Source organism: Alexandromys fortis, unplaced genomic scaffold (assembly GCF_014885135.2).
Source record: "Alexandromys fortis isolate MF-2015 unplaced genomic scaffold, M_Fortis_MF-2015_v1.1 scaffold_39, whole genome shotgun sequence".
NCBI classification, from domain to species: Eukaryota; Metazoa; Chordata; class Mammalia; order Rodentia; family Cricetidae; genus Alexandromys; species Alexandromys fortis.
Genome location: NW_026067918.1, coordinates 65,931 through 92,742, shown reverse-complemented (window position 1 = coordinate 92,742; position 26,812 = coordinate 65,931). Strand labels below are relative to the sequence as shown.

General features: G+C 35.0%; 1 protein-coding gene across 3 annotated transcripts in view; it reads left to right on the top strand.

Annotated features, from left to right (window-relative positions):
* Positions 1-26,812, top strand: part of Ube3a (ubiquitin protein ligase E3A) — an 85,862-nt gene that overhangs the window by 18,597 nt on the left and 40,453 nt on the right. For all 3 annotated transcript variants that reach the window (XM_050140120.1, XM_050140121.1, XM_050140122.1), the window contains 3 exons: positions 597-641; positions 18,464-18,762; positions 22,336-23,609. In XM_050140120.1, the coding sequence (XP_049996077.1) occupies positions 597-641; positions 18,464-18,762; positions 22,336-23,609 (1,618 nt within the window). The remainder of the gene's footprint in view (positions 1-596; positions 642-18,463; positions 18,763-22,335; positions 23,610-26,812) is intronic.

Genomic DNA, 26,812 nt, shown 5'->3' with positions numbered 1-26,812 from the left:
CATACATGCTGATGATATTTAAATGTTTCTTAGGGAAAGCTAATTTCCTTATTGAACCACAGTAATCATGATTAGAATGGTACATAGCATTTAACTATCTTAAAATTTACATACACTATAATATCATAGTTCGAATTGTCTAGAGCAGAAGCTGGCAGATATTTTTTAAGGGACCTGTGAATATTTTAGGTTTTGAGGGAAAACTGGTCAATATACATAGACAGTGTTTCAGTACATGCAACTATCTCAGTAAAACATATCTACAAAATCAGGTGATCATTCCACACCTTGGCGTGTTTGCCAGGTTACAGTTTGTTAACACTTCATTTAATTTCAAGACTATGAATACCAATTTGCTAATGCAGGCAGCCCATCTTGATAGAAAGTTACTGTTTTGTTTTTCATACTGTTTGACTTTGTAAATTATTATAGTTTATACTGATTTGATATCTGAGCATAATGATTCTAATTTCTTTTTCTCATTTTAAAATACCCTTTCATTAGAACTTAAATATTGCTTTCAAATTTATCTTCCCTAGTTACATTTCTGTACCTTTTTGGAATTCACTAACCTTTGTCTTTAATTACATTTACAGATCACCAGGAGAATCCCAGTCTGAGGACATTGAAGCTAACCGAATGTAAGTATAACTTGGTTCAGGCTATGTGTGTTTTAAGTTGCCCTACATTGCTTTATTGGAAAATGCCTTCTAGGCTTAAAAAAAATCAATAAAATTTAAATAAGAAGAAAAAACTGAAAATTATAACCAGAGATTGGAAAATATCTGTTTCTCCCCTTACCAAATGCTTCCATGATCTGCAAATCATTAGATGTCTGATGGTAAGTAGATAATTGTGTACGTGATTCTGAATTCTTGTGCTTTTTTGCCCTGAGCAGGTATGGGTAAACAGGGAAATGACAACAGATAGGTTTGGCCTTGTTGGTACCTGCTATTGTCTAATATATAACTAATGAAAATACGACTGTGTAGATGTGACTTCTGTTTACTCTAAGTCATGAGGTCCTGTGTTTTGGATATAAAGATGCGTGAGAATTAGTTCCTACTCTTTGAAAGAGCACAAACAAATATTTTTAATTATTTAAGTAGAACTGTAGTTGGGCTATAGTGAGAATACAGAGGAATACCAAGCTATGCAATAGAAGTCTAGTGGAGATAGTAGGAAAATTAGCATAGCCAGGTAAAACCAAGTGTAACTTGAAATGTTACTAGGAATTAAGCAGCTGGAAGTTTGACTGGTTTTTAGGTAGAGTCATGGGCAAGGTTCTGAAACAGGACACTTTGAGTACAGGGAAAAGTGAGGAACTGAGACTTTTTCAAAATCTGATGGTGAGGAATGAAAACTGGAGAAAGAATCATCATTACAGGGGATTAGGCAGGAGACTGTTACAGTGGCAAGTAGGAAGACTGGAGTAGGGGGAAGGTGGCTGGTAGGTGGGCAGAAATGAGTGCCTTAGTAAATAAAGAACAGTTGATGGAGACACTGACTTCTGCATATGCCTTTCCACACGTGTACCTGCACAAATGCATGGTACACATTCTGAAATTAGAGGGAGCTGTATTTAAGAATGTTGTTGAAAAAGTCAAGATTTTCTTTACTGAAAGCAGATTACATCATTTTAAATGCTTATGTACATTGTGATCTTCACGAAAATGACTATGGCATATATATTTTAAATTTATGTGACCATATAACTTCTATGATAACTTTAAAACAATTATAAAATGTGGAAAATTTACTATTTACCATTTAAAACTATGCATTTCAGTGCTAGGGTGGATTTTTGAGCATTTATCATCAGAATGTTTGTATCTTACATGCTGAAACTTTGTATGTATTAAATAGTGACTCGTTATTCCTAATTCCTACTGACTAGCAACTACGATTCTGCTTTTTGTCTAGATTGTGGTTCTTCTAACTACCTTAAATAAGTGCAGTCACAACAGCTTTTTTCTTTAATAATTGGCTTATTTTACTAAACACAGCATCCTCAAAGTTCATTTCTTTGTATCATATGCTAGAACTTTCTTTCTTTCTATTTTTTTTTTTAGACTGAGTAATTTCACTTGCTTGTATATGCTTTATTTGGCCCATCTATCTGTTCATCTGTTAATGGGGTATTTCTGTGTTAGCAGTTGGGAATAATGCTGCTATAAGCATGGACCTGTTCTTTGAAACCTTGTCCAAAATTCTTTTGGGTCTAAATAGGAAGTATAATTATTGTATCATGGTAATTATGTTTAATATCTTGAGACTATGCCATATTGTTTTAAACAGAAGCTATACCATTTTGTTTATATTACCTATAATAAAAGCATTATGGTTTTTCTACAACTTGGCTGGTGTATTAAAATTTCTTTGGGGAGTAATAGTCATCCTAAGGGATGTGATTTAATTTATTATAGTTTAGTAACCGAGTAGCTTTTTTTAGTTGTTGTTGCTTTTACTCTTAAAAAGCAAACAAGTTTATTTTGTATACCTAGATAGCTGCCAGTATGGCAGAAACTGAAGATTTTTTTTTTTTTTTTTTTTTTTGTTGAGACAGGGTTTTCCTGTGTAGCCCTGCCTTTACTCTTTCTAGACCAGGCTGGCCTCAAGATCAGAGATTGACCTGCCTCTGCCTACCAAGTGCTGGGATTAAAGGCATGTGCCATCACCACCTGATGGAGGAAGGTCATTGGCTAATAAAGAAACTGGCTTGGCCCATTTTATTGGTTAGAACATAGGTGGGTGGAGTAAACAGAAGAGAATGCTGGGAGGAGAAGGAAGTGATGTGCCTTTTTATAAAAAAAAAATTTAATGTTGGTTTGTGGAACACTAATTAACATAATTGAGTTGGGATTGAGTATACTAAAAACGTAAAAAGTGAAGAAGGTTATGGGGTAATGAAGCAGACTAAACATTGAAAGTTCCATGCATTGAATGGCTAGTTGAGTTTAGAAACCTCATATAATGCTTGCAGTTTTCAGAGACTTTTCTAGTAGTCTTTAATGAGTAATACTGTAGCTTGAATAGTAGCAGGATAGGACAGACTATTGCTAGTGTTGTATGCAGACTACTTACTGCATTAGAGCATTTTGCATTTACATTCTTTTATTCATGGGCATGATTGAGAAATTTTGTTGTCACAAGATTCTAAAGCAGTAATTAAATCTCTTGCCAGATAAAGCCCAGACCTAATGTCTTGATTACTGGAATGCACTAAACATTTAAGGAACTAATAATAATATTTTCCAAGCTCAGTCAAAACTTTTGAAGATTTCCAGACTATTTTTATGAGCCAATCATTGCTCTGATATGAAAACAAAAGAGAAACTCTACTACTATCGGATAATAATTAGAGTTCTTACGAAAGACAATAGCAAAATGAATTAAACAACACATAAACATTATTCACCATAGTTTAGTGTGTTTACTTTTGCCGGTTAATCTCAGCACCCAGGAGGCATTGGCAGGTGGATATCTTGTTGTAAGCCAGCCGGTCTACAGAGTGAGGTCCAGGACAGGCTGAGCTACATAGAGAAACTCTGTTCAGAAAACCAAAAGAGAAACAACAAAAACAATGAAAAACAAAAGCCAAGTCTTTCTCACTACAGGTACCACATTGCCTTACTCTCTTAAGTCAAGGATTCTTGAGTCTGCAGAGCTGGCTCCGCTGTTGAGAGCACTGACCATTCTTGCAGAAGAAAAGAACAATACGTTCAATACCTATTGAGCTGAGAAAGTTGGGTATGCATCAACAGAAGAATGATTATGTACTTAGTTAATAGCCTTTACAACTGTCAGCTACTTTAAGAAGATAGAAAAAAACTTGTTAATATTTGTGTTTGTGAACTTTTTAAAAGACATGACAACAAAAAACAGCCTAATGGGATTATACCAAACTTAAAAGCTAACTGCAAATGAAAAGATGTAATTAATAGATAAACGCCTTGAAATGAAAGAAGCATTTCCATTTGAGGAGTTAATACATGAGTTATTTAAGTTGGATAATTGATTGCAGAAGTGGGCAGCGGACTTAAATAGTTGCTTCTGAAGAAGTGATACAGGTAGGTAACAAGCCTAAGGACCTGATTTGATAATGTAGTAACAACATAAAAGTGCAGGGTATGGTAGTATACACATAAAATTCTAGTGCAGAGGGAAGACTCAGGAGGATCCCTGGGGCTAGTCTAATTGGTAAACTCTATGCTAATTAGAGATGTAGAATTGGACTACATTCCTGTGAGGCTCTACTATAGCCCACACATGGGAAAAAAAAAAAAGGAGTCCAAATAGCCCACACATGGGAAAAAAAAGAGTCTAAATGGCAGAGTGTCTAAATGAAAAAAGAAAATTGCCTTTTACTTTTTAAAAATATTCTGAGGTTTATAATTATATTTCTCCCTTCCCTCTACTCTCTACAAACTCTGACATATACTTTTCCTTGTTCTCTTTCTGATTATTCTGAGGAGAAAAAAAATCTAATGATTTTACTTTTTGTTGTTCCAGATAGGTTTTTTCCTTGTAGCCATAGGTGTCCTGGAACTTGCTCTGTAGACCAGGCTGGCTTCATACTTCCTGCCTCTGCCTCCTGAGTGCTGGGATAAAAGGTGTGTGCCACTACACATGACATCAGATTCGTGAGAGAAAATTTATCATCGCTGTAATCAACTAGAAAATCAAGATGAAGCAACAGTGAGATAACACCTCATATCTAGGATGGTCATTATCAAAATACGAATGTTCATGATGGCAAACAGAAATCTAGCACACAGTTGGAGGAAATGTAAATTAGATCAATAATAAAAAATAATAGTTTCCTCAAAAATTTAAAAGAATTGTCATGACCTAGCAGTTACATTATAGGAATATATAGCTAAAGGAAATTAAACTCGTGTGTTGAAAGAGATACCTACATTTTCATGTTGATTGCAATCAGAATACAGAAATAGACTAATGTTTGTCAGTAGGTAAATAAATAAAATTTGGAATATATGATAATGTAATTTTTAACCATTAAAAGTTGTCTGAAATCCTATGTCTGAAAACATGGGTGGAAATAGTGGTTCACATTTAATGAAATAAGTCAAGCGCAGAAAAACAAGTGCTGCATGATCTCATGTGTGTAAACTAAAAACATTGACATTCTTAAAAATGTTACTTGTGATAGACTAGATGGTGATCACAGAATACAAAATGGAAAATGGATAGAATTTAGTTCAGAAACCTATTGTACAGCGTGTGACTTGTTAATATATGCGTTCTTGAGTATCACTAAAGGTGAACTCTTAAGTATCTTTGCAAAGATGCTTTGTATGTGAGATGAATATATGCAGTTCTTACTTGTAAATAAAAATAAAAATTTTGGAAAGACATCTCTGTTTTCATATATCAAAATTATTTCATAAATGAAAACTTAACAGATTGATAAATTTTCATAATCATAGGTATATGGTTAAGATAAAGGAATACTTGTTTGAAGTAAATAGATACTAAAATTCTTTAATTTTAATGGAAGTAATTTTGAAATTCTTATATGGGATTATAACATGCACATTGACACTGATGTCACTTTATTGGTGACATAATGGGGTAGAAATTTTTTTTTTAGCCTATCAGTTTAATAGAACAGAATGGAAAACCAGAAGGTAGATTTTATGAAAGCTTCATGTTAGAAGCTTGTGCATTTAGGGTTTTTAAGAATCTTGATATTTTCCTGGGCATTTTGGCTCACTCCTAGAATCCCAGTACTTGGGCGGTTGTGTAGGGCTAGCTTTACTCATATAGTAAGTCTCAGTCTAGACTACATGAAACTCTGGCTTTAAATAACAGCACCAATAAAAGAAAGTAGCCAAAACACGCTAAGGAGTCTGTTTGTTTGGTATAATAGCTGCTTTACAAGTACATTGATCCGATTCCCAGAACCTATGTAAAAAGTGTGGTGTGGTCATCTTACCCACTCTTGGGGGAGGGGCAGAAATAGAATTATAGTTGAAACTCATTGTTTCTTCAGTCTAGATGGTTCAGTGAATTTTAGGTTTACTGAGAGACCCCGTCTCAAAAAGTTAGGTCTGGAGCAATTGAAGATGATGTCTGGAATTGATTCCTGGTTGCTAAATGCACACGCCTAGGTACACATGTCTGCACATGTGTGCACACATGGAAATTGATTAATCCAAAGTAAGGCTGTTACTTGTATACTCTTAATTTCCTCAAATTTTCTTTTATAGACCTTTGAATTTTATTCAGTAGTTTTTTCCCATGTCCATTAACCAAATTTTGGAATGCATCTTTCTTGTCTGTGTCTCATGTTGGAATCCTTTGTGAGTCCTGCTGGACTTATCTTCAAAATTCAATTTGGCCACTTAAAAAAGCATTTATAGCGCCATTGCCATCTTGGTTTGAGAAGGCATTTCATTGTTTCTTAGTACTTTTGTCCTAGAAACTATAAATGGGCTTTTTTGGTACTGATGTTAAACCATCTTTTCTATACTTAAAACTTTTCAAACACTTCCCATTTCATAAACTATACCCAGAAAATGATATGGCCTTGTATGAACTGGCTTCTTTAATTTAGATACCCTGTACTTCATGTTCTTACCCTACAACTTTTGTCTTCTTAAGTCTAGTATCCTTTCTCCTGGGTTCCTCACATCTTTTTCTTCTTTACTTCAGAATTCTTAGATGATGTCTTGTCAGAGATGTCCTTTCTGGGTTACTTTGTCTAATTATGATTATGTCTCATCTTTTCAGTTATATCTATTTATCTTTTTAAGATTTAATAACACAATTTTTTTTAAAGCTCTCACCAGAACATGGCTGTTGGCATTTTATACTCTGACCAACAGCATCTTAGAGGACCAAAGGATTTTTCAACTTTCAAGTTTTAGGTCACCATTGAAAGAATGTGGAAGTATGAAATAATGCTGCTTGTTGACTCAGCGTGCAGACCCAAGCTTAGCATACCCACTTCTTTATGCAGTCCAAGACAACTTGCCCAGGGAATGACCTTGCCCACAATAGTCAGGGCCTTCTTCGGTCAGTCAAAACAAATCTTGGCAGGTGCACACCCATGGGCCAGCTGATGTAGGCAAGCCCTCAATTGAGACCCTTTTAGGTCACACTAGACTATATTAGGTTCACAACTACAGCTACCTGAATACCTAATGAAGAATGTAGTAAGTAGTCAGTAAATGTTTACTGTGTGAAAGTATAGAAATCATTAAATGTATGCAAAGTTTTTAATGTCTAAAAACATGGAAAGATTATTGTGGTATCAATGTATTACTCTGTCATATATTCTTAGCTCTTAGCTTCTGTGAGTATGGGAAATACTGTCTTAACATCTTTAATATTTGCCATTTGGCAAGTCTCTTTGCTTTGTGCTCCATGATCCATGAATGTTTTTCTCAGGGATTTTTTTTTTTCTGAGAGAGAGAGAGAGCGCACGAGCGCTGATCCTTTTAATCAGAATGAACTCTGGTTATAAGGTTGGATGTTTTTAGTTTCTGTGTGATATTTAACATAGGCACGTTTCCAAGTATGTAAGTATGCACCAATTAATATTTCAAATATTTTTTAAAGTAAAAGAATTCTCTTTAATCATAGGTGGTTCTGTTTTAAAGATAATACTCTTGGTTCGGTAGGCCCTTTAACCAAGGATTAGCCTTCTAACATGGAGAAGAAATTTACGTTGTCTGACTTTTTTTTAAGTCAAATAACTAGAAAAACACCAACTGAAGAAAAAGTAAGCAATTGTTATTGCATTTGTTAAAGAGAAGTTAAGCCATATTGAGTCTGTGAGTTTGTAGTTTAGAAGATATGATTTTGTAGTTTAGCTATAGGGTCATGTGCTCACTACTGTTTGATGAATAAGTGGAGTTAATGTGGAGAAGTGCAGTGGTCACTGTAGGGATACAGACATATAGAAGATTGGGATGTGAGCTATGGTAATGAAGGACTAGGATGTTCTCAGGAGGAAGAATTCCTACCAGCAAACGTACACATCTCTGCTGCTTAGGTGCAGGATTAGTGGAATGCAGAGGTAAGATGATGGAAGATAGGAAGGAAGCATGATTGAAAGTAGATCATAGATCCCAACATGGAAGTTGATGTGAGCAGGTGGTATAAAGCACTGGTTATGGAAGAGAGGTTAGTCATAATCTGTCCTTTTTGTCAGGTTTATCAAACACAAAAGCTATACCTTCTCATTTGATAAGAGGAACTATGTTCTTAGTTTATATTAGGAATGACTGGCTGAATAAATAAACTATTTGGCTAAGTCTTCTCAGAAAGTAAGATATATATATATATATATACACACACACACATACACATACATACTTGGTTACACTCTTGGAGGTTTATCTAGGGAAAGACTTTTAGTCTTCATGTGGATTGTGAATTTTATTCATTCATTTTTTTCTTCCCATCAAAAGATTTTAGGGAACATTAGTGAAGATAGTTTACCTTTAGCTCATAGAGTTTATTTGCTGTTAGTACAATTTAATTCTAGAGAAATTATTGAAAATAAAAAGATACTCTTTCAAGTTAATGTCTGAAAAGCAGACCCTTTTCCTTCAGGGTCTTCTGTGTGTTCTCTAACTAGTCTTTTGTTTGGGTTATCATGAAGATTAATTAGCACTGTCAGCACAAAACAGTTAAAGTCACTATAAAAGGGGTAAGGTGGTTTATTGTAGAGCCAAGTAGAAGTCACCACATAGAAAATAAAAAATGTGAAGTTTCAGGCCACTCTACATAGCAGGTTCTAACTTGTCTGGGTAACATTTCCATGAAATATGGGTGTGGCTTTTGTTTTACTTTTAGCACAATGTAATATCACACAAACTTTGTAGATAGTGTATATTGGGTACATCTAAATGTTTACCACATTCTACTCCAAAACAAGAAAAAGCAAACAAAACCAAGGAACAAAAAATTTCTACAGGTATTAGAATTCAAGTTCAGTATTGTTACTTCATGCTGTGTATTTCTTTGATTGTAAAAAGCTTCATTCGAAATTAAAAAAAGTATGAATTTTATAGATAGTGTTGTGTCAATACTTGAGAAAATAAGGCATGGTAGCTAAATTACTTTCCCTATTTGTTTATTTTTCATTTTTTTGAGCAAGGTTTTGAGATTATTCTTCAAATATGAATTCTATTTCTTTTTCATTTAATTTTATTTTTTGAGATCATAGTATAATTAATATGTCATTTCCTACTTTCCTCTCTCTAAATGATTCCATACACACTTGCCCTCATGGCCTCATTTCTCACTAATAGTTGTTACATACATATGTATTTCATGTAAATCTGGCACTTTTCAAACACATTAATGGAAATATCACAAAAGTGGTTGCAGCCAAATAGGGACCATTCTGTTCTGTTTCAGGTGCTGTCTTATGACATTAACTTTTAGTTTGGTGGAAGTTAGGCATAGTTACTAAGATGTTAAGTAATGTGCAGAAGTGGACCGTGAAGGGCTGAAGCTAGCCTAGGATAGCTGTGGATTTGCAGTCTCCAGAATTCATTCTTACCACTCAGCTTTCTCTGGAGACTCTTAGACTTGACCTCTCTTCTGGAATCTCTAGTTTGTAATGCACCTATGTAATCTTTTCTTAATTTTATTTTTTATTTTATGTCAAAACAGGTGCACAAATTTGTGTTTTTCACATTGTTAGAACTTATGAACACCAAATTCAAAAGGTTTTGGTGATAACAATGTGCCAGCTATTCCTGCTTTGATATTTAAGGCTGAAGCAAACATAGATTAATTTAGTCCAGTCTACAAATATCAAATTAAACATGACATGTATGTGCACACATATATGTATGTGCATATATTTATGTAAGATCCAGAGTTAAGGAGCCATGACAGAGTTCCAGAGGTTTCAGAAGCCTGAGAAACAGAAGATTGTGTTGTATCGTGACATCTCTGTATAGGCACATGGTTTATTTATAGTCTTCCTTCTTTACCATATGGCTTTGGGACTTTTGTGGGGAGGAGTATTATTAGTTATTTGACATCTTTTCAAAATATATCTTGATGATATTCATCTCTGCCATAAATCTTCCAGTTTGATCCCTCTCCGTCCCCTCACTATATGTGACCTTTAGTTTTTGTTAACCCATCAAGTATAATTTCTACTGTCCATATAATCTTGTATCTGTGGCCTTCCATTAGGGCATGGTTACTCTTAAAGATAATTATTTCCAACAGCTGTCAGTTGCGATAGCACCTCAGCTAGGGTTGAGACTTCATGCTCACCTGTTTTCTAGGCCAGGGTTTTTTTTTTGTCTAGCTTGAGCTCACATAGGCCTAGTGAGTGCATGCTTTGAGTTTAAATACTTACCTGGCCAGTTGTCTTCAGAAAACAGATTCCTTGTACTTATGGTCTTTCCATCTCCTCCTTTTATAATGACCCCTTGAGGCTTGGGAGGGTTTATATTTATGGGCCATATGACATTTCACAGCTCATTCTCTACAGTTGTTTTAATCACCATTTACTGAAGAACAAAGCTGGTCTTATGAGGGTTGACAGATGGAGTGATCAATGATAAGTTAATAGGAGTGAGTTTTAGTACTGTAGCCATTTGATAGAATAGTAGTAGGTTCTGACCAGTACCTATGACCTGTATAGCCACGGATTGTCAGTCTTAGTACAAGGCTAGGTATAGGTTTCATCTCACGTTGCAGACCTTGAAGCCAATCAGAAAGTGGTTGATGATCTCAGGACATTTGTGCCACTATTGCAACAGGTAGCTTGTCTTGCCAAGCTAGTTGTTACTGTAGCTCTTGGTGTTCAGAACTGGGTATGACTGATGACAATTACTTTCTCCTTTGGTAGCCTGCATAGCACTGTCAAGTACTACAGATGCTACCCAGTAGCAGGGATTAAGTTACCAAGTGAGTTTAGCTTCATTTTGCTTTACTGACTGACTGAAGTATGTGTAAGTACCGTTAGTTATGGGATTAGTAAAGAACATTGGCGATAAATTACCTGAAATGTTGGAAAAGCATAATCTATGGGATCTCAGTGGCTAACTACAAAGATGTAACCCACCCCTGTTACTGGGATATTTATTTAAACTTTATTTAAATTTGTTTACTTTACAGCTTGCTTGTTTCCTTAAAAAATTCTTCGAGGTTTTCATCCAATGTATAATTGAATATAGTCAATCACCTTCAACTTTTCCTAGCTCTCCCACTCCTTTTCAACTGTCTTTAAGATTACTTTTTTTCCCACCTTCATTCCTCATTGAATCCAGTTTTGTGTTGCCTAGCTAGTCCTGGGATTGGTGCTTGTTCTAGTTTGTAGGCAGACTGTTGGGTCCTCAGCTGGTGGTGGCATTACATCTCTAACTCTCTGCCCTCTATCCTGGGATTTGGGCTGGCTGTAAGCTCATATGTGTATTTACTCTGTTGTGTCTTGGGAAAACACAGTTTTTTTTGAAGTTGTCTGCTACCTATGACTCTGACCATCTTTCCAATCCCTCTTCCAAAAAGATCTCTGAGTTTTGGGGTTAGATGAATATCTGATTTAGGACTGATCTTTCTACAGTTTTACTTTATGTCATGCTTACCAGTTTGGCGGTTGAGGGAATCTCTCTTAATTGACATCTCTTACAGAGCAAAGCTTCTCTGAGTTCTGGAGGTATGCTGGCTAGTTTAATGTCAGCTTGGCAAAGGTGTAGTCATCTAAGAAGAGCACCTTAGTTGAAGAAATGTGATCCTAAGATTGGGCTGTGGGTAAACCAGCAGACCATTTTCTTAATTGGGGATTGATTTGAGAGCACCTGTTCTGTTGTGCTTTGTGTACCCCTTGGTTGGTGGTCTTGGCTTCTCTAGTAAACACTGCAACCAAAAGCAATTTGAGAAGGAAAGGGTTAATTCCACTCAAGCTTCCATTTAACAACAGTTCCCCAATGAGAGTAGTTAAAGCACAATCTTAAGAAGAGCAGGAACCTGGAGATGCAACCTTATGCAGAGGCCATAGAGGAGTGCTCCTTACTAGCTTGCTCCTTATAACTTGTTCAGTTTGCTTTACTAGAGAAGCCATTTTTCTTTGTACCTTCTATGTTTCTTTTCTCAGAGAACAGTATGCTGCAGGTGCTCATTTCTAGAGGAAACATCACTTTATTTATTTATACTTGTATTTTTGCAGTTGGACCAAGGCTTCTGGAATTAGGTCTTTGATAGTCATGGACAGCTAGTCTTCCTTTTGTTGTGTGGTTTTGTTCCTTGTTTGATATTACCATCACTTACCAGGTTGTGGACTGACGGAATAGTATTTGACATTTAATCTTGGGGCAGCTGTTTTGGCTTTTGAATGGGGTGTCTAAACTGTCTCATGTCATTGACACTTCTGGTCAGACCATGTCAAGTAATGCCTTAGGGGTGGTAAGTATGGCAAATGGCAGGCAGGAGGAAATTGGGTTTGGCCTACCTAGAGTTTCTGAGGCTTTTTGTGTGGGATCTACTGACTGTTCTGATGTAGAAACTACTTGGTGTGGGTCCCAGGCAGAGAGGTGTTGGGGTTATTCATTTAAACTTTTTATGTATTTGTGTATATATTTTAGGATGTCTATAGTAGGACATCATCACATAACTTGGAAGGTCTTTAGTGTTAAGTTACCTCTCTCCAAAAGTCCCTCCCTGACCCTGCTCACTTATCTCCTACCTCAGCTTAACATTTTCTGGTTCCATTATTCCAACTTAATTTTTAAATACTGTTTCATACAGTCTACTTACTCTCTCTTGAATATCATCCCTTACCCTCATAGCCTTAAGGTAATTTCTTAGCCTCTGTGAGTATTCAAAATGAAATACACCTATCTGAAGATTAAGATCTAACATCCATAGATGAGAGACTATAAGTGACATATGTGTCTCTGGGTTTGAAGTATATCACTCAGAATGATTTTTTTCCAGCTCCATCCATTTACTCATAATTTTGTTTTTCTTAACAGCTGACAATATTCCTTGCTTTAAAAATATGTTGTTTGTTCTGGGCTGCCCAGCAGCTCAGACTCTAAATAATTACACAGAAACTATATTATTTGCAGTTGTGTATGGCCAATAGCTTAAGTGTAATTTTGGCTAACTAATATCCTAAATAACCCATCGCTATTAATCTGTGTATCACCACGTAGCTGTGGCTTACTGGGTAAAGTTCCATCCTGCTGGGCCTACTTGGCTTCTCCTCTGACTCCACCTCCATTCTCCCAGCATTTAGTTTAGTTCCTTCCCCCCCAGGTTTGTTCTACCCTATCACAGGCTCAAGACAGTTTTTTTAATTAACCAATAGCCAAAAACCCAATTCCTGGTTCAGGATTTTTATTTAATATTATGAGTTGTCCAGTTAGGGTATTGTCACTGGTTATAGAATGATTCTATTAAACTTCTTTTTATATATGTGTATTATGAATGTTCTGTAGGACTCCTTTTCCATCTGGCTATTTCAAAAGGTTTTTATAGTTGGCCATTCCTCATTGTCTTTCCATCTTGACCCTGCTCTCCTTTTCTCCACTCTATTTAACCCTTCTTATTCTGAGAACAACAGAACCTTGTTTATGTTTATTATTTGTACATAAAGAGAATACAAATGGTTGAAAGACACTTTTTAAAATGCCCAGCACCCTTAAAAATGAAGAAAATGATAAAACTTTTAAGATTCCACCAACCCAGTCAGAATGGCTAATGTCAAAAAAAAAAAAAAAAAAAGAAGGAAGGAAGGAAGGCAGGCAGGCGATAACAAATATTGATATGGATGTGAGGAATGGGGAACATTTACTTCTAGGAAAGAAAACTGGTACAATCACTATGGAAACTGGTGTGCATGTTTCTCAAATAGCTAAAAACAGGTCTACCATTCAATCCAGCTACATGTACACTCTTTGGTACCCCAACGACTCCATGTCCTACTCTTAGACTTACCTGCTCATTCATGTTCATTCTGCTCTTACTTCGAAAACTCAGAGCATAAAAACAAATTACATGTCTATCAACTTATGAATGGTTGAAAAAATGCAATACTTTTGATATGGGATTTCAAGGCCCCTGATCCATTTGTGCAGCAGAGTAAGAGATGGTTATCAAGTTTCATTCTTTTTTATGCAACTCCAGTTTTGACCAGCCATTTGAAGAGCTGTTTTCTTTTTTTCTTTCCTACTTTTTAATTAGGCATTAAGCTCTATAAACTTTCTCTGTAGTAATGCCTTCATTAGGTCTTTTGTTTTCATTTTTATTCACTTCCAGGAATTTTTAAATAGTTTTTTACTTTTTTCCTAGATCACATTAATTGTTCATAAAGTGTTGTTTGGTTTTTGTGCTTTCTGTAGTATATGTTGCTGTTAATATCTGTTCCATTGTGGTCAGATACAATGAAGCATGCCATTACAGTATTCTTATATATGTTGAGACTTTTAGTATCTTAATGGGTAGTTGATTTTGGAGAAAATTCCATGAACTGAGAAGAATATATATTCTTTAGTATATGCATGGGATGTTGTACAGATATTCTGTTAGGTACATTTGATTTATTATGTCATTTAATTTCCAAGTTTCTGTTTAATTATTGTCTAGATGACCTGTAGTTGGTGAGACTTGGATATTGAAGTTAGCCACTATCAATTACTGTGTTGTGACTAGTGTGTGGTTTTAGATCTACTAGCATTTGTTATGAAATTATGTGCCCCTGTGTTAGTTGCCTATATGTTTAAAATTGTAACATGCACCTGTTTTTTGTTTTTTTTTTTTTTTTCTTTGCCTTTGGTTTCCTTTAACTTGTGTCTTTGGTCAGTGGGTTGAGACCATTTATATTGAATTATTTATTGAAGGATGCATATTGTGTTTGCCTTCAATTTTTGTGGGTAGTTTTGCTGGTATAATGCTTTCTGTGGACAGTTTTGGTCATTAAGGATCTAGGTCAGCAGTTCTCAACCTGGGGTTGTGACTGCCACAGGGTTAACATATCAACTATCCTGCATATCAGATATTTATATTATGATCCATAACATTAGCAAAATACAGTTATCAAGTAGCAAAAAAATAATTTTATGGTTGGGGTCCCCACAACACGAGAATCTGTATTAAAAGGTCACCACATTAAGAAAGTTGAGACCTACTGATCCAGGCACTTCTTGCTTTAAGGTCTTTGTGGAATAGATGCTCATTTTGGTGGGTCTGCTTTTATGAATCACTGCACGTTGTCTTGTATCTTTCAATATCCTTTACTCTGTTTTAATTTTTTAAACTATAATATATTGGGAAGAATTTATTTTCTTGTTTTTTTCTATTGATGTTCTCTTGGACCTGCGTGGGCAGCTCTCAAAGGTAGGACATTTTCTTGTGCAGCTTTCTTGAACATAGTCTTCCTGCCTTCTCTGTGGTTTTCTTCTATGCTCTTAATTCGGAGTTTAGATTTTTCCATGCAGTCACAAAACTTTGTTATCTTCCTTTCATTTACATATATTATTAAGTTTATTGCGTGGCCCAGCTTCTCTTTCTTTCATTGTTGACTGCCTGTTTTTGACACGATTGTGTTGGTGAGACATTCCTCTGAAGTTTTAACTGGCTTACTAAGTTTTTCTTTTCCAGCATAATTTGTTTTCCTGGATTGACTTTACATATCTCTTTGTCCTTATTTTTTTGACCATAGTTAATTCTTTGTCTGGAATTTTTCCCAGATTATTTTCTTCAGGACTATTATTAAGGGATTTGCATTTCTTTTCTTGTGTTGTTTTTAATTTTGGGTTGTGATTTTGCTTTTGTTTTTGCCCAGTTACACTTGTTTTCTTTCATCAGAGGTGTTTACATTGTTCAGGAAGAGGGCTAGTTTATTATACAAGGTTGTGACATCAACTTCCTTAGTCTTATTTGAGGCTACAGCTCCTATTTGCAGTCTTTCATCTTATTAACTACAATCCTAGTACCTTTAGTAGCTTACACTAGAGCTTGGACTAAATTTCCAATAATTCCTGTTTTTCAAGGCTGGTTAGGGACAACAGGATAGTGCTAGTCAGGCACTTGTCAGGGCTCTGGGTCTCTGGGTCCCATGTGGTAGCTGTAGAGTCCCAGATGAAAATCAGAGGGAGTTCTGGTGAATTCCCAAGGGATGAATACTGCTTACAAGAAGTTGTTGGCACCTGGCAGACAGCCATGGGGCTTGGGTGATCTGGATGGGGGAGACCTGTTGGAAGAGTGCAATTAGCTTATGTGGATATCTGTGCAAATGGATAGACTGGAGAGTCATTGGTTGGTACTGTTTTGGGATCTGGGAAAGCCTGAAAATGAGGAAAAGGGGCCAAAACAGGAGGTCTGATACCACGTTGCTCCCTATTCCTTTAGTCTCTCTTTGCTAAATATAATATAAATGATTTTGTCTTATTTCATGTTATGTGAGGAAAGAACAAAATAATTATATATGCCTATGTATATAGGTAGGATTTTTAATGTATAGATTTCAAATAAAAATATAATTGTCTTTTTGAGTGTACCTTATTTGTCTTAACATAGTCTTTGGTCTATCTATTTTTCTGCAAATGAAATAATTAGTTCTTATTGAATACATACCACATTTTGCTGATTTGTTCTTCAATTGATGACTTTAGGATGATACTACGTACATCTTGGCTACTGTGAGCAGTGCCTCAGTAAATACATGTTAAATATCTTTTTGATCTATGTGATAGATTACTTTAGATACTTAAATTGGAAGTAGTATGCCTGGATTATGGGATAGATTTTTTATTTCTTATTTTTGGACCCTTTGTATTAAATTTTCCTACTGGCTGTGCCAATTTGTATTTCCGCCAGGAATACATAGGGTGTTTTCCCCTAATCTTAGCCAGAAAAGGAACATGAATAATAAATCTAAACAAGATACAGAAGTAAACTAAATTGATTGATGCCAGCATTTATACCACCAATGACCATTAAAAATGCTAAGAATAATGTAAGAAATTAAAATTATTTAAGGTCAAATTAGAAATATTTTGAAGCACAGGTTCTTCCTACATTTATAATTTGGTCACTGGTTTTCTTAGGAATATAGCAGGAAGGCTCTGGGTCATGATTTCATTTGGTGAACTCTGTCAGGTTTGAAGCAGATAACTGTTACTAGGCATGCTGATTTTCCACTAGATATAGGAAATAATGTCTTCATTAATTAACCTCTTTTTCCCTTAAGTAGGATCTCTAACTCTTATGATACATTTTACATTTTTTAAACTTATTTATATTGTATGGATGTATGTGGCTGGGTATATGCTATGGTGTATTTTTAGAGATCAGAAGACAATTTTTGGGAATTGGTTTTCTCCTTTCACCAAGTGAGATCCAGGGATCAAATTCAGTGCATCAGACTTGTCCTGTGGGTCGTTCTGTTTGCACACTATTAATGGGAAATGTATAGGAAACAGTCCTAATTAAAGCTTCTGAATTGGTTGGTAGTGTTGAAATACAATTTTGTGCCATCTGCCTATGTTGTTTGAAGTCATTGTCCTAAGACTTATCAGATTCCTATTTGCTTGTTCACCTCTAGTGCTCTTGTCCATTTACTCTATCCATTAACAAAATAATAGCATGAAGTTTTGAGAGTGAAAGTAGGTAGGTTCTTCCTACTGGGAGCTCCCATGCTTGTAAATTAAAGTCCAAAGGGATCATTTTCTGTGGACTAAGTATGTGATTCTACTTAAATAGAATAGAAAGAATTTTAAAATCAACTTATATAGATTATGTAAAACAACTTCTCGGTTGATGACATAATTAAATTAACTTTTATTGATCACCTTGCCTGAAAAATTGATGATCAAATGTTAATCTACATGTTTAAAGCTTATAAAGTAAGATGAATATGATTTTGCCCTAATGGAAGTTAAAACCTTCATCTTTCCTATGACAAGGATTTAATGAAGAGGGTTAGTGGCAAGTCTGGGCTCAAGATTATCTGCAATGATGCTGCTTTCCCTTGGTGTAATACGATATCTAGATCGTTTACTTTTAATCTCTCATGATTATTAATTGAGAATCTTTTTCATAAACTCTAGATAGAAATTTGGTATTAACTGCAAATGAACTATTTGAAAGTTATTAGAATTAATTATTTAGTTCATGTAATGAAAAGGAAAACTGGCATAACACAGTGCAATTTTTTGTTTTTAGTTGTACTCAACAGTTTAAGGATCATACAACATCAAATTAAGCTTATCTTTTAAACCAAAGAAAAGCATACTATATTAAAATGATAATTTTTATAAGATGACATTTTATCACGGTTTCTTAGAAAGTATTATTTCACCAGTTAACACTTGGGGGTTATGGTGGATTTCTAGTTTCTCCATCTAAATATTTAGTTTATTGCTTTATTGCTTAGTTAACTTTTGTCTTATCTGTTGGGCTTTGTTTTTGAGCAATACTAATCACTGTGCTTATTGTTTTGAATGTCTGGTACATACAGGAAGCGAGCAGCTGCAAAGCATCTAATAGAACGCTACTACCACCAGTTAACCGAGGGCTGTGGAAATGAGGCCTGCACGAATGAGTTTTGTGCTTCCTGTCCAACTTTTCTTCGTATGGATAACAATGCAGCAGCTATTAAAGCCCTTGAGCTTTATAAAATTAATGCAAAACTCTGTGATCCTCATCCCTCCAAGAAAGGAGCAAGCTCAGCTTACCTTGAGAACTCAAAAGGTACACCTAACAACTCAGAGGTAAAACCGAACAAGGACGGAAAAGGAACTAAACCTGATTTTAAAGGTAAGAGATTGTATTTTCAATTGAAAATACTCAATTAAAAGCTGTGTCCGAGATTTAAATGTATTAATTTTGTTATTTTGCTTTTTTGGGACCTGAAGATACCACAGCATATATATAGTAAAAGCCTCTTTTTTTTGGTAAGGTCTGGTGAAGCAGAGTTATTATTAAATTAGTTACTTTATTACCTTTTATTGATCTGGTAGTTGTTAATCAGAAGCAGATTATACTGTAGAAGTTGATATGTGAATGAGTTAATCTCAACTTGTAATGATTTCCATTGTATGTAATAGCTTATTAGGTCACAAAGTCTATAACTTATATTGTATTTATAGTAAATCCTGTTATGAACTCTGAAACTCCAGGGACAGTCTTAAAAGAAGCAGATAACATTTTCTTCCTATATTCTGCCTTCTGTATCTAAGGCATTTGATATCCTCACAAGGTACTTAGGTCTTGATGTTTATTTGTTTTCAGCAAGGTTTCTCAGACTGTCTTTGGACTTTTAGTGACATGCAATATAAACAGTACCATCTGAGCTATTGGTTGGGGAACCAATCCATGCTTTGTAAAATGGCGCTATATTTTGAAGCTTCTTAAAATTTTCCACTTTTTCATCATGGATGTCCAATCTTTCTTTGGCTTAGTGTAAGTAATTAGCATTAATAATGAGTTAGTTAAAATTTTCAGATTGCCAAGGGCTTAGACTCACTATTATTTGAAATATGTTTAAGAGGTATTGAAATAAAATTGAGTTACATACAGGTTTATTATTTCACAATAGAACTATAGAAATATCAGAAACTTTGCTACTCAAACTATATTGCTAGTCCTTTTTCATGAATTTGCTCGTGTAAGGATAAATAGGTGAATGCTACCAATATATTGAATATGGAATCTGTGTTGGTTCCATTTTGCATGTTTCTGCCTCAGAGGGCCATCACAGAGTAATAGCAAATGAAGTATAATATGCCATTGTGGTTAAATGTAGCTGTCTGTAGGAAAATCTAGTACATAATGGATGTATTAGTCTTGTTTTTGCTCATGTGTTCTATTTTGCAATTTATTGTTTTGCAGATCACTCCAATTTTTATTTCCTTTACTCATTTGAATATTTTTAATTAGGAGTTATAAATGCTTAATCATATTGCTGCTCCCATTCTGATAATTGTATTTGTTCATTCTAGTTAGATGTGTAGATCTAATCAGTTATTGTATGACAGCTTTGTTCTTACATGAAACAGTTTTGTACTTTTTAGAGTATAAAATACTATGTTTTAAGATTGTTTTTGAGATGAGTCTTGTGGCGTTGTCCAAGTACTTAGAAAGTTAAGGAAGGAGCATCTTGAATTCCATTCTAGTCTGTGTTACATGATGTGACATCTTGTCTCAAACAGTTGCAGAAACATATATATTAGAATGTACAAGTGAGTCTTAAAACGATTTCTTCAGTTACTTGTTCATTGATATCCAGACTATAACTTTTTATTTCTGATTGCAGTGCTTTTTACACACACACACACACACACACACACACACACACACACACACACACACACACGGAGGTAGGGGAGGGAGAAGAGAGTTGTCAATTAAACATTTCAAACAGAACACTGTACGTCAAACATGTTATCTCCTAACACACTGTTCATTCATCATACATGTTTTCTATGTTTTTGCTAACACTTTAGAGAAATTAAATATACTTGAGAGGTCAAAGAAGATACCATAATATTTTCATTGGATTAATGAGAAATAAACTCCATGTTAGTGCTTTCATACTTACTTATTCTTAATAAACTGAAGAATTAGTGCTTGGATTCGCATACTGGCTCATCCAGGTACATGGAACCTACCGCCAGGCCTCATGTCTGGGACCACACTGTGGAAGGAGTAAACCAACTTCTTCAGGTTACCCTCTCAGCACCACATGTCTGCCAACCCCTTACTTCTCATAAATACATATAAGGACAAATTATTTTTTTAAGGAAAGAATTCAAGATCATTAAGCAAACAAGTGTTGATAACTCTTGGAGCAGGCCACAGATCAGGTTTGTAGTATATAAAGTTTAGTGCTTCATAGTTCATCTTCTGGAAGTCATTCCATCAATGATGACTTGAATTTTATATTTTCTTACTGTTGAGTAAGTACCTTGAAGAATATGTAGTGATTATAGTAAAGATTTTTACATACTATTGTCTTGTTAATACAACTACAGCTGTTTCTGTTTTGTTGTGGGAGACCTGTCCTTTCCTAAACAGAAAATGAGGAGTGGATTCAGGGGTCAGAGCAGAAGGGGATGAGGGGGAAGGGACTGGGAGGAGAAGAGGGGGAGGGGCAACTTCAGCCAGGATGTAAAATAAATTATTTTTTATAAAAGGATTTTTACTTGCTGAGTATAGGTAAGGAAATACTTAGCATAGTGAAAATAGGGATGGATTTTTCAACATAACTGTAAAATTATCCTTCCTTAAATAATTGATTTAATGATTATAGTATAGTACTCTTCAACAAAGAGGTTATGTTTGGTTTCAGCATTATTATTTGCTATTTGATTTCTAAAATTTTACCGTATAAAATGTCATTCGTCTTTTGTCAGTAAGATAAAATATCTTTTCCTTTGTTGCTTCGAAAGGGTATAGCCTTTGATGAGAGTGACATTTACTATAAAGGTGAGGGAAGCTAGGAAGTTTATGACCCTAGTTTCGTGCCTGGGAGAAAATGTATGTAAGTTTTGGTGCTTATGGTCTTTACTTTCTTAGCTTTTACCCACTGTTTATTTTTAATTGCCTCTAATAATTTCCAATTGCTTTGTTAGGGCTGTGAGGACCTGAGTCATGGTAACAGATTGCAGTAGTAGTAGCAGCAGTAGAAGCTTTAACTTCAGAGTTTGCTTTTCCTCAGTCACAGAATAGGAACCTGAAAGAAATGAACACAGAACATGAATTAGTTTTTGTTTGGGTTTTTTCTTTGGGGTGGGGTATTATTTTTTGTGATAAGGTTTTTCTGTGTAAATGCTCTGTCCTGGAACTTACCTGAATTCACAGAGATCTGCCTTCCTTTGTCTCCTAAGTTCTGGGATTAAAGGTGTGCGCCATTTGATTTAATATATAAGTAGAAAAAGGGTTGCTTGCATATGATGGGACTGAGCAACACTTGGTATAAAACTTTGCCTCCTTAGTCTTTTGAGAACAATGTAAGGGAAAACGCTTCCAGGATATTAGTGTAGTAACTCTTCATTAAGGTTGCAATCAGTATAGCAATGAAATTACATACATACTTATTTTATACTTAGAAAAATACTAATGCATGTCTTGATTACAAAGCAAATCTTAATAATAATTATATGTTGTTGAATGAATGCCAAAGAGTGAGGTTGTTGCTAATGAAATAGGAGTTGCTAAGTGTAGTTTGTTGATAGGTAAATTAGGTTTATTTTTTTAAAAATTTTTTAAAAATTTCTGACTTTTCGAATTCAGAATGTTTAGGTATTTTACTTTCTTACTAGAACTTACAATCACAAGATAAACATGTATATCACAACAATAATTGTTCTTTGTCTTTCCATTTTCTAGATGTGAATTACCTAACTGAAGAGATAGTATATGAAATTCTGGAATCGTGTAGAGAGAATGAGGATTACTCCCCTTTAATTCGCGTAATTGGAAAAATTTTTTCTAGTGCTGAGGCATTGGTTATGAGCTTTCGGAAAGTCAAACAACACACTAAAGAGGAATTGAAATCTCTACAAGAAAAGGATGAAGACAAGGATGAAGATGAAAAGGAAAAGGCTGCATGTTCTGCTGTTGCTGCTGCTGCTGTTGCTGCTGCTGCTGCTATGGAAGAAGACTCAGAAGCATCTTCTTCCCGGATGGGTGATAGCTCACAGGGAGACAACAATGCACAGAAATTAGGTCCTGATGAAGTGACTGTGGATGTTGATGCCATTAGAAGGGTCTACGCCAGTTTGCTCTCTAATGAAAAAATAGAAACTGCCTTTCTCAATGCAATTGTATATCTGTCACCTAACGTGGAATGTGACTTGCTGTATCATAGTGTGTATGCCCGAGATCCTAATTATCTCAATTTGTTCATTATTGTAATGGAGAATAGAAACCTCCACAGTCCTGAATATCTGGAAATGGCTCTGCCATTATTTTGCAAAGCTATGAGTAAGCTACCCCTTGAAGCTCAAGGAAAACTGATTAGACTTTGGTCTAAATACAGTGCAGACCAGATTCGGAGAATGATGGAAACATTTCAGCAACTAATTACTTACAAAGTCATAAGCAATGAATTTAATAGCCGAAATCTAGTGAATGATGATGATTCCATTGTTGCTGCTTCAAAGTGTTTGAAAATGGTCTACTATGCAAATGTAGTAGGAGGGGAAGTGGACACAAATCACAATGAGGAAGAGGAGGAAGAGCCCATGCCTGATGCCAGTGAGTTGACACTGCAGGAGCTTTTGGGAGAGGATAGAAGAAATAAGAAAGGTCCTCGAGTGGACCCAATAGAAACTGAACTTGGTGTTAAAACTCTAGATTGTCGAAAACCACTTATCTCCTTTGAAGAATTCATTAATGAACCACTGAATGATGTTCTAGAAATGGATAAAGATTATACCTTTTTCAAAGTTGAAACAGAGAACAAATTCTCTTTTATGACATGTCCCTTTATATTGAATGCTGTCACAAAGAATTTGGGATTATATTATGACAATAGAATTCGTATGTACAGTGAACGAAGAATCACTGTTCTCTACAGTCTAGTTCAAGGACAGCAGTTGAATCCATATTTGAGACTCAAAGTCAGACGTGACCATATCATAGATGATGCACTTGTCCGGGTAAGTTTGACTCTTACTTAAAATCAGAATTAAACTGAAAGCTGCAAAGTGACACATTTCAGTATATTCATTTCATCTATGATTTTGAAAGAAAAATGATATCCTGTAACTTAGGAACTTATTGATATTTCTGATCTATGTTTCTATACCTTTCTTGCTACTCACCGAAAATATTGGTTCTGTTTGTTGTCTAGTGTAATGATTATTTCTTTTTGAAGAAGAGTAGATATTATAGTGCTCAGGAGATGACTCTGGGTAAAGTTTGCTGTGTAAACATGAGGACTTGGATTCCCTGAGCATGTGTAAAATACGATGTGGTAGCACCACTTATATGATACCACATCCTAAAGCAGGTTGGGTGGTGGAGACAGAAGAAACTTATTAGATTACATTATGTAAAACTCCTTATTCTGAACTGGATGATATGCCAGGATAGTTTGGTTCTTTGTGTCAGTAAGACTTCATTTCTAAGCCACCAAGTCACTCTGTCTTATATGACAGTATAAGATTTTTTTTTTAACCGTAATAATGTTAAAGTCCTGAGACTTCAAAATTTGGGTATTAATGTTTTGATTTTTCAGTCAAATCTAGAAGATTTAACTGGGAAGTCAGGTGCTTCTAACACCCTGATTTTTCTTTCAAATGACATTGCTTCTTGACTGTTCCTTTCTTCCACAGATGACAAGAATTGCAGTCTTAACTGTCTCTGTCAGTTAAGCCAGAAAATTGGTTTGCTGAGTGCTGGTCATAGTTTTACGGAATCATATTTAACAAATTCAGGGCATTATTGTTTGGTATTAATTATTCTTGTCAGTGCTACTTTGTTTTTCTATGAACTTGATGTAAAATTTAGTACCTGTTACACTTAAAGTGTCACCCTTATCTACTAACAAATAAGAAGAACCTCTAACAGATAACTGATTAATACTTATTTAAAAATATATTTTTTAGTATGGATTTGCCTAAATATAAAAAAGTCATAAGACTGAACTGAATTCAGACTTAACCAAAATCACCTACCAGACTTCTTTGTTATTTTCTTCCTTTCCTCCTTTTTTTCTTTAATAAAGTGATGCTAAGAACCAGTAAAAATTTAGGTAATATTTGTATATTTTTTAAATGATCTTTTAGGAGAAAATTAACCATTTTTGTATTTAACATTCTTTTCCTAAAGAGGTATTGGGGTGAAATCAACAGTAAGCCTTGTAATTGTGGTAACAAATTGTTGTTATGAATATTACTTAGTTATTTCAACTGGTTATATGCTTTGGCATATTACAAATCATAATCCATTAAATAATATCTGCACTTGTCTAGGACCTGTTTACAGAAGCCTTTGCTTTCAACAATCCTGCTGCCCGTCTCTTTGATAAGCAATAAGTAGTAACAAAGAGATAACATTTATTGATAAGGTTCTTAGGTGTTCTTAGGTGTACCCAGCTTTTATTCTTTATCCTAGTTTGCAGTTCCTTTCTCTACTTTTCCTCTTCCCCCTCTTCTTTGTTTTTCTATACCATCTTAACTCCCAACCCCCAGATTTCTTTCTTTTTCAACATACCAGTGTGAAAGGATTAGAAATGTAAGTATAGACACATACCTTAAGATACACACACACACACACACACACACACACACACCTACCTTAAGTATAGACACATACCTTAAGAAATGTAAGTTTAGACATACCTTTAGACACATACCTTAATTGAGGACCCATCAGCATTACTGATCGCAAGTTACATCAGTTTAGTAACAGAAAGGAGGTTTACAGCAAGCAGTATCTACAAAGATCCCCGATGAACTGATGAGTCAGCTTTATTCTGTTTGCCCTTGTCTTGCTTGCCATGTGCCACTGTTGTGTTTTAAATCTTGTGTTTTTTTTTCATAAGAATAGTTCTCGTTGATCACACTTGGTTGTGATCCTGTCATTTTGAATTGCATATTAAGGTTGTATGGAGAAGAAGGAATGAGAAGTTTTGCTGAGAATTCAACATTATAAATAAATAATGAAAAGTTATAGTACCCTAAACTAGCTAAGAAGGAGATAATGAGTTTTTTTCCTTAGTTTACAAATGAGGCCTAGAAAAGATTACAAATATGTGATTTTTATAAGTTTTCTATTGAATCTTACTTTTCACTTGTTAATTGGTAGAGAAAAGGCCAGTAAATTATAATTAATAATTATGATTTTTTTACACTTGTGATCCTTTTGTTTCTGCTTCCTATTTAGTGCTAAAATTAAAAGAGTGTATACTCTTTGGTCTTTTTTTTTTTTTTTTTAAGCCAAAGTATGTCCATTGCTTTCATGTATCATTCACTTCAAATCAGTCTAACAACTCCTCCCAAGCTAGTGCTTTTAGAGGAACTGTTACTGGACAAGAGAATAGTGTTTGAAATGTTTTATTAAGTATAAGGTACTGTTTTTTAAAAACTGCTGCAATATTTCTCTTGAGCTTTGTTTTAACTGTGTTTTGGCTTTTATTGCTATGACAATAATACAGAAATAACTATTAATAAGAAACCTTTCATCTGAATTACAACAATTTTAGTGTGTAAGTTTTTACAAATTCTTAATACACATATATATATATGTACACACACACACACACATACTATATATATTCTTAAGGTATTAAGATGGTTTTGTTGGGTAAAGTGACTTGCCACTAGGCCTAATGACTACGTTTGATCCTCTAGATGCACATGGTTGGAAAGAACTGAAGCCCAAATCTTACCCACAAACCTCCACATATGTGCTGTGCCACATGTATCCTTCTGCCCTCCATTAAATATATATGTTCTTTCTTCAATTTGAACAAAGCTTTTCAAGGGTTGTAGTGTGTATAAAATCTTAAAGTTGTTTTTTTAAAGGAGTAGATTAATGTGTGTATTAAAGAAGAGACAGTACTGTCATACATGAGTTGCTTCTGACTTCCCTCACAGTCTTAGAGAGAGCTGCCCAAATGAAAACACAACAGGAAAAAAAAAATCAAGTTGTTGCCTTCTAGGGGTGAAGGCGTAAGTCACGAACAAGGCCACACCAGTTTGGAGTTATGATTAATAGGGTGTTATTTATTTAAAGGGGAAAACTTACAGATCACCGTCCCAGACAACAGCCATCTGCACAACCAGGAAGGGAATCTAGTCTCCGGCGGAGCAGGAAGTGAAGAGAGCGAGCAGAGGAAATAGCCGCTTTTTTAAAG